Source organism: Chlorocebus sabaeus, chromosome 12 (assembly GCF_047675955.1).
Source record: "Chlorocebus sabaeus isolate Y175 chromosome 12, mChlSab1.0.hap1, whole genome shotgun sequence".
In the NCBI taxonomy this organism is placed as follows: Eukaryota; Metazoa; Chordata; class Mammalia; order Primates; family Cercopithecidae; genus Chlorocebus; species Chlorocebus sabaeus.
This window is the reverse complement of record NC_132915.1, coordinates 56003112-56016291: the sequence shown is the minus strand read 5'-3', so window position 1 is coordinate 56016291 and position 13180 is coordinate 56003112. Positions and strand designations below refer to the sequence as shown.

At 39.9% G+C, this 13180-nt stretch overlaps 1 protein-coding gene across 2 annotated transcripts in view; it reads left to right on the top strand.

Annotated features, from left to right (window-relative positions):
* The first annotated feature begins 292 nt into the window (after nucleotides 1-292).
* CAAP1 (caspase activity and apoptosis inhibitor 1) overlaps nucleotides 293-13180 on the top strand; it is a 53150-nt gene continuing 40262 nt past the window's right edge. The window contains exons 1-4 of one of the 2 annotated variants that reach the window (XM_073021687.1): nucleotides 293-734; nucleotides 5299-5499; nucleotides 6605-6689; nucleotides 7906-7981. In XM_073021687.1, coding sequence (XP_072877788.1) covers nucleotides 432-734; nucleotides 5299-5499; nucleotides 6605-6689; nucleotides 7906-7981 — 665 coding nt within the window. In that variant the 5' untranslated portion in view covers nucleotides 293-431. Of the gene's footprint in view, nucleotides 889-5298; nucleotides 5500-6604; nucleotides 6690-7905; nucleotides 7982-13180 lie in introns of both variants that reach the window. The other variant, XM_073021688.1, reaches the window with a different exon arrangement.

The window sequence follows — 13180 nt, the reverse complement described above, 5'->3', positions numbered from 1 at the left end:
GTTCTCTTTATTGTTACAGCGTTGTTAATATCTTAAGATTTGGAGGTAAACGGAAATGGAGAATCAGCAACTATACTTCAACCTTACTGTAAATTGACAAACACTAACACTAAAAAGTTTCGAACGTAAAAGGACATAAGTTCCACCTTCTATGCTTTGTGGAGGTATAAAAATAAAACAAAACAAAACAAACTGACTAGACAGGCTACCCGCTACACACTCCAACCGACCTCAGCGACCGGAGGAGGAAGCGCAACTGGTTCTAGCAACCCTTCCGCCACCCTGGCCCATAACGCTTCACCACGTTCTGTGTCACGGACGGAAGTGACGCATAACCTGCGACGCCAGTGCCTGCCGCCCACTGCCGCGGGAGTCGGGTTTCGGTCACACCAGGCAGCGGACTTTCCTCCGATGGTTGCAGCAGAGGGATCATGACGGGGAAAAAGTCCTCCCGGGAGAAACGGCGCAAACGTAGCAGTCAGGAGGCTGCTGCGGCGCTCGCGGCCCCGGACATCGTACCCGCCTTGGCCAGCGGCGGCAGTGGAAGCACTAGCGGCTGCGGGAGCGTCGGGGGCTGCGGGAGCGTCAGCTGCTGTGGGAACGCCAGCTTTAGTGGAAGTGTCACCGGCGGTGGGAGCGGCGGCAGCTGCTGGGGCGGGAGCAGCGTGGAGCGTAGTGAGCGCCGGAAGCGAAGGAGTACCGACTCTTCCAGCGTCTCGGGCTCCCTGCAGCAGGTGCGTGCGCGCCCCTCTGGCCGCTTCCCGGAGCTGCTGCTTTTTTGGAAGAAGTCGGGCTACCAGAGGGATGGGGCGCCGGCTGGAGCTCACTGCTAGCGCGGCGATCCCAAGGTCGTCCGTGCTTGAGGTTCATGTTCCTACCTAAGTCCTGGTGAGCCCCACACTCCCATCCGTGTCTTGAATCATGAACGTCAAGTTTCTGGATTTCCTGATCATCTCTTTTTTTTTTTTTTTTTAATACTCTTGGCTCCTTCCACTCCTATGGTTTCAGTCTCCCAGAAGAATATGAGTTGGAAGCTAGCCTTCATTTCCCTTGCAAGCCAAACAGTTCTCCCTTCGTCTTCATCTTTTCATAGATGTGGTTAACTCCACATTACTGATGAGAAAATTGAGGCCCAAGGAAGTTAAGAAACTTTACCCACAGTCACAGAGTTTGTTAATAGCTCCTAGGTTTGAATCCAAATATCTGACTACAAAGGCCATGTTCTTTATACGCCATCAATCTACCAAGAGAACGTCGTTTAAAAAAAGTTCGTAATTTGTTTCAAAACAATGTAATTTAAATTCATTCAATGCAGAAATAAAGGGAAAGCGTTAAGTCCTTCTTGCCCCTCCATTAATATTTTGGTACGCGGCCTCTTTTAATCACTCCTCGTCAGATATGTGTGTTTAAGTTGCTACATTTAAGCTGTGTTGTATTCCCGCTGTTGAGTACCTGCATTGTTGTGATAGGCTTCTTTATATACGTGGTTTGTTATTTTTAGTGACTGCCTGGTATTTTATTATATTTTTTTGGTATTTAAATTTGCAGGGTTTTTTTGTATTGTGACTACAATACGAACACCTTTATGTATATATCTTATACAAGAGTTATGTTGGGAGAGAGTGTCAGCACTGAAGTTCCTGGGTCAAAGTTTGTGCTGTTAAAAACTTGGTGAATGCCGCCAAATGCTTTCCAAATGAGACTTTACAGATTTATAGTGCAAACAGTACATATATAAGAATACCTATTTCTGAAATTCTTAACTAGCTTTTGATAACCATTCTTTTAAAAAATTGCCAGACTAATGGGTCAAATTAATATTGTTTGTTTTAATTTTTATTTTCCTGATTAGTGAGATTGAACATTTTAATATTTTTATTTGCCATTTGATTCCTTCTCGTGTAATTTTCTGTACATATCCTCTGCTCATTTTTCTCTTTCGTAGAGTACAGTTTCTCTTTATGTAGAGATTTTATCAGGTGGTTTTCTGGTATTCTGTTGGGATGATCACGTACTTTTTCTCCTTTAATCAGATAATGTAATTTATTGATAAGTTAGTTGATGTTGAACAGTCTTTGGAGTCTTGGGACAAGTTCTGTTTGGTTTGTTGTACTTGGCTGGAAATCAGTGTTTTTACTTTTATGTATGTGTTTCTAAATTAGATCAGTCTGTAGTTTTTATTTTTGTAATGGATTGAATTAGGAAGCTTTGTGTTTTTTTGGTGTGTTCCAGAATGGTTTATATTTTCTTCTCAAATCAGAAGTATCTGGGTCTAGTGGAGTTTTTTAGGGTGATTTTTTAAAACACTCTTTAAAAAAATTATTTAATATAGATCTATTCAGTTTTCCCACCCCTTCTAGATTCAGTGTTGCATATCACCATTCTTATTTTAAATAGTTTCCTTTTTGTTTTTTTTTGTTTTGTTTTTTTTGAGATGGAGTCTCACTGTGTCCCCAGGCTGGAGTGCAGTGAGTGGCACCATCTCAGCCCACTGCAACCTCCGCCTCCCGGGTTCAGGTAATTCTCCTGGCTTAGTCTCCTGAGTAGCTGGGATTACAGGTGCCCGCCACCATGCCCAGCTAATTTTTGTATTTTTAACAGAGGTGGGGTTTCACCATCTTGGCCAGGCTGGTCTCGAACTCCTGACCTCAGGTGATCCACCCATCTCAGCCTCCCAGAGTGCTGGGATTACAGGCGTGAGCCACCGCACCTGGCCAGTTTCCCTAGTTCTAACACTCCGTTGTAATGGGGAGACCAACAACATTGGTCAGTTGAATATTGAAAACATTTGCGTACAGAACTAAACCCATCTTCTAATGAAAAATTAATGTATTTGTGAAGAAAAAGTCATTACATATTAGGCTTGTAGATAACATTTCAAACTTTAGAGAGTGCCATTATATCTGTTGTGTATTGAGTTCCTTATTTTATTTTTTTAATTTTTGTTTTTATTTTTATTTTTTGAGACGGAGTCTTGCTCTGTCGCCCAGGCTGGAGTGCAGTGGCGCTCTCAGCTCACTGTAAGCACCGCCTCTCCGGTTCACGCCATTCTCCTGCCTCAGCCTCACCAGTAGCTGGGACTACAGGCGCCCGCCACCTCGCCCGGCTTATGTTTTTGTATTTTTAGTCGAGACGGGGTTTCACCGTGTTAGCTAGGATGGTCTAGATCTCCTGACATCGTGATCTGCCCGTTTCGGCCTCCCAAAGTGCTGGGATTACAGGCATGAGCCACCCTGCTCCACTGAGTTCCCTATTTTTTGGGGAAGAACTTTATTGAAATATAGTTGACATACCATACAACTCACCCATTTCACATGTACAGTTAAGTGATTTTGCATATATTCATAGAATTGTACAACCATCACTACAGTCAATTTTTTTGTTTTTGTTTTTGTTTTTTTGAGATAGAGTTTCCCTCTTGTTTCCCAGGCTGGAATGCAGTGGTGCCATCTCGGCTCACTGCAATCTCAGACTGCTGGGTTCAAGCAGTTCTCCTGCCTCAGCCTCCCGAGTGGCTGGGATTACAGGCACCCACCACCTGCCCGGCTAATTTTTCTGTTTTTATTAGAGACGGGGTTTCACCATGTTGGCCAGGCTGGTCTTGAACTCCTGACCTCAGGTGATCTGCTCGCCTCGGCCTCCCAAAGTGCTGGGATTACAGGCTGAGTCATCGTGCCCTGCCTAGTCAGTTTTAAAATATTTTCATCACTCCAGAAAGCAACCTTATGTGTAACTTTTAGCTTATATAATATGTGGTGTTTTGTGTCTGGCATCTTTTACTTAGCATAATATTTTCAAGATTCATCCATGTTGTAGCACATAGGGTTCATTCCTTTGTATCACAGATTCATGCCTTTTTATGGCTGCTATATCACGTTTTGTTTTGTTTTTGTATAGCTGTACATATGTAGCACATATGTGTAGGTACCGCTATACAACATGTCATTTTTCCATTTATCACTTGATGGACATTTGTGTTGTTTCTGCTTTTTGGCTATTATGAGTCATGCTGTTAAGAACAAGTAAAGTTTTTGTGTAGACATATCATTACATTTCTCTTGGGTATATATCTAGGAATGAAAATGCTGGGTCATACGGTAACTTTTTGAGGTACTGCCAAATTAGCTTCCAAAGTAGCTGCACAATTTTATATTCCTGCTAACAGTGTATGAGGATTCCAGTTTCTTTACATTAATTCATTGTAAGCTGTTAGAACAAGTGCTGATTCTTTTACTTTTTCAGTCTAATTATCATAGTGTTCTTTAAAATTGACCTATTTTAAAACTGCTTTGTAAACAACTATCTGACCTCTGTGGTCAGGGAAGATTTTCCAGAGGAGGTGACTGTTGAATTGTCCGAAGTATCTGAATTTGTTAATCTTGTGAATATAGTGTGATAGAGAAAGGAAGGAGGAAAGACTGTCATAGGAAAATGGTACGTCAAAGCCCTGCCTGTATGAGCTGAAGGAAGGAGAATAGGTTACAGTCGAGTAATTCAAAGAAGATTGTGTCCTAAACACAAAGAATGAGCATGAAGGCCAGGTAGGCCATATTACCTTAAGAGCAATGGGAATTCATTGAAGGGTTTGAAACAAGAAGGATGAGTACATATACATTTTATAAAATCCATTCTGCTAACAGTGTCCAAAACAAAGAGACCTCAGATTAGATGCAGGGAGTCCCATTCAATGGCTATTGGTGTAACCTAGGCAAAAAATTTTGGTAGTTTGGAACAGAACTACGGCAGTAGATTTGAAGAGACTGGATAGAGTAGGGAGACAGAAAGTAAAATGGATGGAAATATCTTAAATTACTGAAATTACTTGGTTACTTTGATTATGATTATGTAAGTTTTAAAAATGATGATAGCTCCTGGTAAGTATGTTACTTTTCTGTATATTTGTGATTTGTGACATTTTTACTTCGATTTATTTATATGAATTTAAGTACAATGATTATGCATACATAGAGCTTTTGGGTGAATGGCCTTTTAGGGGAAAATCCTAATTCTTCAAAAGTCTAAAACTTTAAGAAATTATTCAATATTTAGTATACTTTTGTTTGTGTATCCTAAGTATCTCTTCCCTTTATAGCTACTCCTTGAGTTAATTGCAGTATGGAGAGGAAAATCAAAGAATATTAAACAAATATTCTCTCCTATGGTTTTAGATAAATGTGCAAAGAATTTGGGAATTTTTGATGAAGAAGAATTTATTAAATGAAAATGTATGATGTCATGTACATATTCTTTATATTTTAAATAGTATTGTTTAATGGTTCTTTATTCTTTTAACTTTAGGAAACCAAATATATTTTGCCAACTTTGGAAAAAGAATTATTCTTGGCAGAGCACAGTGACCTTGAAGAAGGTGGACTGGACCTGACTGTGTCATTGAAACCAGTTAGTTTCTATATATCAGACAAAAAAGAAATGCTTCAGCAGTGCTTCTGTATTATAGGAGAGAAGAAGTTACAGAAGATGCTTCCTGATGTGTTAAAGGTACTTCATTACACATCACACTAGATACATACATAGAAATACAACGTTCTTTGTCACAATTGTTTGTTTTACTTAATGCGTTTTTTTTGTTTGTTTTTTTTGAGACAGAGTCTTGCTCTGTCGCCCAGGCTGGAGTGCAGTGGCATGATCTCGGCCCACTGCAATCTCTGCCTCCCGGGTTCAAGCAATTCTCTTGCCTCAGCCTCCTGAGTAGCTGGGATTACAGGCACGCACCACCACGCCCAGCTAATTTTTGGATTTTTAATGGAGACGGGGTTTCACCATGTTGGCCAGGCTGGTCTTGAACTCCTGACCTAGTGATCCTCCCACCTTGGCCTCCCAAAGTGTTGGGATTACAGATGTGAGCCACCGTGCCTGGCCTTAATGCAGTTTTTAATTGGATGTTTGCATCTAAAACAAGCTACTTGAAAAGATTTTGTAAAATAAACAACCATAAACAGCCTTGTATATTTAAACATTTGCCAAGATAAAATGTTTAGGCAAGAAATTTATTGACCCTGTGGAGATAATTCTGTTAAATGCAGGGAATGATGGTAACTAAACTGGACATATAATCTTTCTGGTGCTTTAAGAAATAATGTCACAATATGCTGCTGTGTAACAACAAACAGTAATGGTTGATAATAGTTTATATTTCATTAGATTCACAAGTATTTTTATTTGATTATTTTTGAAAATTATTTAGGGAAATATTTGTTGTTCTAGTTTTACAATTGTAGAAATTGACCTTGGACACTCAAGCCGGAGATCATATATCTAAAGATACAAGACTTTAATATTTTAAACCTTTAGAATAATTACTTAACATAAATAGATTCTTAAGAATAGCTGGGAAACTGTCTCACTCTTTAGTTTGTTCTTTGATAATAAATACAGCTTTATGCATTCCCATCAAATCTACAGTGTTCACATATTAACTGGCAGTTTTTCAGATTTCATCCCAGGAGAAGATGTGAATCTACTTGAGGCTTTAATTTATTTTATTGTAAGATTTTGCTAACTTAAATTTTTATGATTGAAATTTTCCAGTTTACATTGGGGCTGTGTTACATAAATGCATTTTTTAAAATGTCATTTCCTTTAGAACTGTTCAATAGAAGAAATTAAAAAACTATGCCAGGAACAGTTAGAGCTCCTGTCTGAAAAAAAAATTTTGAAGATTCTTGAGGGTAAGAATACATATTTTTACATTCTGGCAACTTATTAATTAATACTATATTCAGCATAAATCCTGAGGTATTCTTTCTCCTACTTGGATATTTAATTTCGTTATTGGGTTATCATTGAAGAGTATTTTTACTTCTATTTGTACTAAAAAATATAGTTTACATATCAGAAAAGCATTTCAAGAATAGACAATATATCATTTTTCCAAATAAAGTATATATAGGTAAGAGTATAATAAAATGAAATTTTAAAAAGTACCAAAAATCTGTAAAAAAATTAATTATTGGAAAGGCAAAGAATTTCCCTTAAAATCTTTTTAATTTTCTGCTTTAGATTTTTTGTAGTGTTTAGTTACCTATTGCATACTGTTTACTCTCTAGTAAGACCCAGATGTAGAGTTAGAATACTTCCATGCAATTTACCAATATTTGTTTGTCTGCCTGTAGTATGACTACTCTTTGTGATACTCACACCTCTAGAATTTTGGATTTTCAGGCATGTTTTTTTTCCTTTTGGAACTTTGCAAGGATTTTAGCTTTAACATGACAGAAGAAACAAAAATTGGAGCCTTTTAGTTTCCAGAGAGATTGCTTCATTTTTAAATGTAAAATTGATGGCATTTTGTAACTCTGGAAATAGATACATATTTATATATGTAGTGTGTAAGTGTATATACACATTTTCTTGTCTGTATACATTTATATAATAGATAAAAAGAAGGCAATGAGGCTGGGCGCGATGGCTTACGCCTGTAATCCCAGCACTTTGGGAGGCTGAGGCGGGCGGATCACAAGGTCAGGAGTTTGAGACCAGCCTGGCCAACATAGTGAAACCCCGTCTCTACTAAAAATATAAAAATTAGCCGGGCGTGGTGGCGGGCGCCTGTAGTCCCAGCTACTCGGGAGGCTGAGGCAGGAGAATTGCTTGAACCCAGGAGGTGGAGTTCGCAGTGAGCCGAGGTCACGCCACTGCACACCAGCCCTGGTGACAGTGCAAGACTCCATCTTAAAAAACAAAACAAAAAAAAAGAAGTCAATGAGAAATGCCTAAGGAATTGAAAAAATTATTTTAAATACAAGCAATTAAAAATTTAAATTTTGACCCAGTATAAAGTTATTTAATCTGCATAACTTTTAAAGATTATACTTTTTAATGTAATGATTACATCATTTTAGCGTTTTTGTAAGTGTGCTTTCAATAGTTTCTTTCATTTATAAGGTGACAATGGAATGGATTCTGATATGGAAGAGGAAGCAGATGATGGTTCTAAGATGGGATGTGATTTAGTCAGTCAGTAAGTTTAAAAACTTTCATTTTTATTTCAAAATGTCTTTGTTATTCCTTTGGTGATTTCTTATGTCAAAGATGTGATTGTTTTTCTGTGTTTTATTTATAAAATCATTCAGTGGTATAGAAAGATTTGTCTACTTGTAATGATTGGTCCTTTTGCTATATATGAGGATGGAGTGAACTACTTTCAGGATTAAGATAGTTTTTTAAAACTACTCTACATAGATATAGAACAATAGCAGTGCCAACCTAAAGCAGAATCACTCTTACTTGGATTTTGAATATACTCTTCATGATCCTCACTATTTATTTATTAAGCACTTACTCTACCAGGTACTACATTAAACAGCATAGAACACTTGATCTCATGAAATTCATCTATGTATCTATTAATATTAGTCAATAATAGCCTCATTTCACAGATGAGATAGTTATGTTCATGTAAGTCTACATATTTTACCTATAAATATGTATTATTTGATTATTGGGATGATTAAAAAAATACCCATTTTGGGGTGCTGACTAATCAAGAAGCTACATGCTAATTATTAGTTTTTTCTTCATTAGTGCACATCAAACTTTCATCTTTTAATTTGAGCATCTATTGATGCTATTTGCTTAAAATAATTATTTTGGTAGTTTCCAAAGAATGACTTGTTCTTTGCAAAGCTTAGCATTTTTCCTGAAGAATATAAAAGACTTGTGCTAGATCAGAAAAAGATAAAGTATAAAAGAAAAATAAATACTTGTGTCACAGACAGAAATACACGTAAGAAGAGGTTACCAGGGGCAGTAGCATAGAGAAGTACATAGTTAACCAGAAATGCAGAATTTTTTTCATTTCTAAAAGAATGCTATTGGGTAGGAGTATTATAGGGTAATTTATATGAAAACATAGAGTAAGCCGGACATGGTGGCTCACGCCTGTAATCCCAGCACTTTGGGAGGCTGAGGCAGGCAAATCACTTGAGGTCGGGAGTTGAAGACCAGCTTGGCCAAGATGGTGAAACCCCGTCTCTAATAAAATACAAAAAAATTAGCTGGGCATGGTGGCACGCGCCTGTAATCCCAGCTACTCTGGAGGCTGAGGCAGAGAACTGCTTAAAAACCTGGAGGGGCGGAGGTTGCAGTGAGCTGAGATCGTGCCACTGCACTCCAGCCTGGGTGACAGAGCGAGACTCCGTCTCAAAAAAAGAAAACATAGAGTAGAAAGTGTACACATTTTTAACGTCTTACTGTTGGCGTTCCTGCAAAATACTTAGCTTTAAATCATTTATATAGTATACTAATTTAGTTCAGCTAGTTTAAGCATTTACAAGGCCTGTTAACTTTTTAATATTTTAAAGTTCCTTAAATTATCTAAATTAATCACTTTGTTTGTTTTTAAAAAATTTCTTTCCCCCAATCCCCACATTGATCAACATTTTGTTTCTTGATGCTACTTATAGAGAATCCTAAATTGAGCTTCTGCTTGATTATATTTATTTTTCCTCTTTAAAAATCTATTATTTTTTTCCAGTTTTTGAGGTGCCATTAGGCTTAAGTGCTTTACTTCTTCATGCCTGAGCATTAGTGTTACGTTTTCAACTGTTAGAAGCCATTTAATGGTGTATTAGTTTGTTTTCATGTTGCTGATAAAGACATACCCAAGACGGGGTAATATATAAAGAAAAAGAGATTAATGGACTCATAGTTCCACATGGCTGGGGATGCCTCATAATCATGGTGGAAGGTGAAAGGTGCTTCATACATGGTGGCGGCAAGAGAGAATGAGGGAACCACTGTAAAAGATCTGATGGTTATAAAACCACCCCCATGATTCAATTATCTCCCACTGGTTCCCTTCCACAACATGTAAGAATTTTGGGAGCTATAATTCCAGATGAGATTTGGGTGGAGACACAGCCAAACCATATAATTCTGCCCCGGCCCCTCCCAGATCTCGTGTCCTCACATTTGAAAACCAATCATGCCTTTCCAACATTCCCCCAAAGTCTTAACTCATTTCAGCATTAACTCAAAAGTCTACAGTCCAAAGGCTCATCTGAAACAAGGCAAGTCCCTTCCGCCTATGAGCCTGTAAAATCAAAAGCAAGTTAGTTACTTCCTAAATATAATGGGGATACAGGCATTGGGTAAATACACCCTTTCCAAATGGGATAAATTGGCCAAATTGAAGGGGCTACAGGCCCCATGCAAGTCTGAAATCCAGCAAGACAGTCAAATCTTAAAAGCTCCAAAATGATCTCTTTTGACTACATGTCTCACATCCAGGTCACACTGATGCAAATGGTAGGTTTCCATGGTCTTGGGAAGCTACGCCCTTGTGGCTTTGCAGGGTACGGGCTACCTCCTAACTGCTTTCACATGCTGGTGTTGAGTGTCTGAGGTTTTTCCAGGTGCACAGTGCAGGTTGTCAGTGAATATACCATTCCGGGATTTGGAGGATGGTGGCCCTCTTCTCCCAGCTCCACTAGGCAGTGCCCCAATGAAGACTCTGTGTAAGGCTTCAACCCCACATTTCCCTTCTGCACTGCCCTAGCAGAGGTTCTCTATAAGAGCCCTGCCCCTGCAGCTAACTTCTGCCTGGACATCTAGGTGTTTCCATACATCCTCTGAAATCTATATGGAGGTTCCCAAACCTCCTGCAGGTGCACATTTCTTGACTTCTGTGCACCTGCAGGCTCAACACCACATGGAAGCTGCCAAGGCTTGGAGCTTGTGCCCTCTGAAGCACCAAGTCCCCAAGCCTGGCCCATGAAACTATTTTTCCCTCCTAAGCCTCCAGGCCTGTGATGGGAGGGGCTGCTGTGAAGACCTCTGACATTTTCCTCATTGTCTTGGCGATTAACACTCGGCTGCTTGTTATTTATGCAAATTTCTGCAGCCGGCTTGATTTTCTCCTCTGAAAATGGGTTTGTCTTTGGCTTTGGAGGCTGCAAATTTTCTGAACTTTTATGCTCTGTTTCCCTTTTAAAACCAAATGCTTTTAATAACACCCACATACGTCTTGAATACTTTGCTGCTTAGAAATTTCTTCCACTGGATACCCTAAATCATCTCCCTCAAGTTCAAAGTTCCACAAATCTCTAGCTCAAGGATAAAATGCTGCCAGTCTGCTAAAATATAGCAAGAGTCACCTTTACCCCAGCTCCCAACAAGTTTCTCATCTCCATCTGAAACCACCACACCCTGGATTTCCTTGTCCGTATCATTATCGGCATTTGGTCAAAGCCATTCAACAAGTCTCTAGGAAGTTCCAGACTTTCCCACATTTTCCTGTCTTCTGGCCCTCCAAACTGTTCTAACCTCTGCCTGTTACCCAGTTCCACATTTTTGTGTATCTGTAAAGCAGTACCCCACTCTTCTGGTACCAATTTACTGTATTAGTCTGTTTTCACACTGCTAATAAAGACATACCTGAGACTGGGTAATTTATAAGGAAAAAGAAGTTTACTGGGCTCACAGTTCCATATGGCTGGGGAGGCCTCACAGTCATGGTGGAAGGCAAAAGGCACTTCTTATATGGCGGCAGCAAGAGAGAATGAGGGAACCAAGTGAACCATCAGATCTTGTGAGACTTACTCACTACCACAGTATGGGAGAAACTGCCCCCATGATTCAATCGTCTCCCACCAGTTTCCTCCTACAATATGTGGGAATTACGGGAACTACAATTCAAGATAAAACTTGGGTGAGGACATAGCCAAACTATACCAAGTGGAGATAGCCAATTATAGTGGCTATTTAACTTTTTTAAACGATTACAGCAATGGCTGTGCATGGTGGTTCACACCTGTGATCCCAGCACTTTGTGAGAACAGGTTGAGAGGATCACTTGAGGCTAGGAGTTTGAGACCAACCTGGGCAACATAGTGAGACCCTGTCTCTACAAAAAATTAAATTAGATGGGGTCTTGCTATGTTACCCAGGTTGATGTTAAACTCCTGGCCTCAAGCCGTCCTCCCACCTCAGCATCCCAAAGCATGGGTGACTCCATTTTGATTTTTAGTCAAGGTTTTTTCTAAAGTTATGGAATAGGATTTAAGGTTTAAAGATGACAGAGAAGGCTTGGCACACTTGCTTATGCCTGTAATCCCAGCACTTTGGGAGACCAAGGTGGGTGGATGACTCGAGGTCAGGAGTTTGAGACCAGCCTGGCCAACGTGATGAAACCCGGTCTCCACTAAAAATACAAAAATTAGCCAGGCCTGGTGATGCGCGCCTGTAATCCCAGCTACTTGGGAGGCTGAGGCAGGACAGTCACTTGAACCCGGGAAATGGAGGCTGCAGTGAGCCAAGATCCCCCCCACTGCACTCCTGGGTGACAGAGCAAAACTCCCATCTTAAAAATAAAGATGACAGGTTTTCACAACTTCTCCTGTTCTGCTGACCCACTGTGACTCTACAAGGCTGGTGCCGTCTCTAGCTTACTGAACTCTAGGTGAAGGAAAAGGGGACTATGTAAGGAGGTTGCTATATGGTGGCTCCTACAAAGCAGACTGCACATTAACTGGTGGCAAAGCACCCAGGAAGCAACTGACTACAAAGCCTGCATACGAGAGTGCACCCTCTCCTGGAGTGGTGAAGAAACCTCATTGTTACAGGCCTGGTACTGTGGCACTCCATGAAATCAGTTGTTTCTGGAAGTCTGCTGAACTTCTGAATCACAAACTTCCCTTCCACAGTCTGGCTTGAGAAATTGCTCAGGACTTCAAATCAGACCAGTGTTTGCAGAGCACAACAGCTATTGGTGCTTTGTAGGAGGCAAGTGAGGCCTATCTGGTTGACCTTTTTGAAGACACCAACCTGTGTGCTATCCATGCCAAATGTATAACAATTATGCCAAAAGATACCCAGTCAGCATGGAGAACGTCCTTTTAAGAAGCCACTGTGATGGGAAACATTTCATTCTCTAAAAGAGAAACCCCTCACAATTTTTTTCCTGTTATTGGTAGTTTTGAGCTTAGATTTTTTTTTTGCCATAGAGTCAAAAGGTACCTGTATTAGTCGGGGTTCTCTGGAGGGACAGAACTAATAGGATATATGTATGTGTGAAAGGGAGTTTATTAAGGAGAATTGAGTCACATGATGACAAGGTAAAGTTCCATGATAGACTGTCTGCAGGTTGAGGAGCATGGAAGCCAATGGTGGATCAGTCCAAGTCCCAAAACCTCAAAAGTAGGGAAGCCAACAGTGTAGC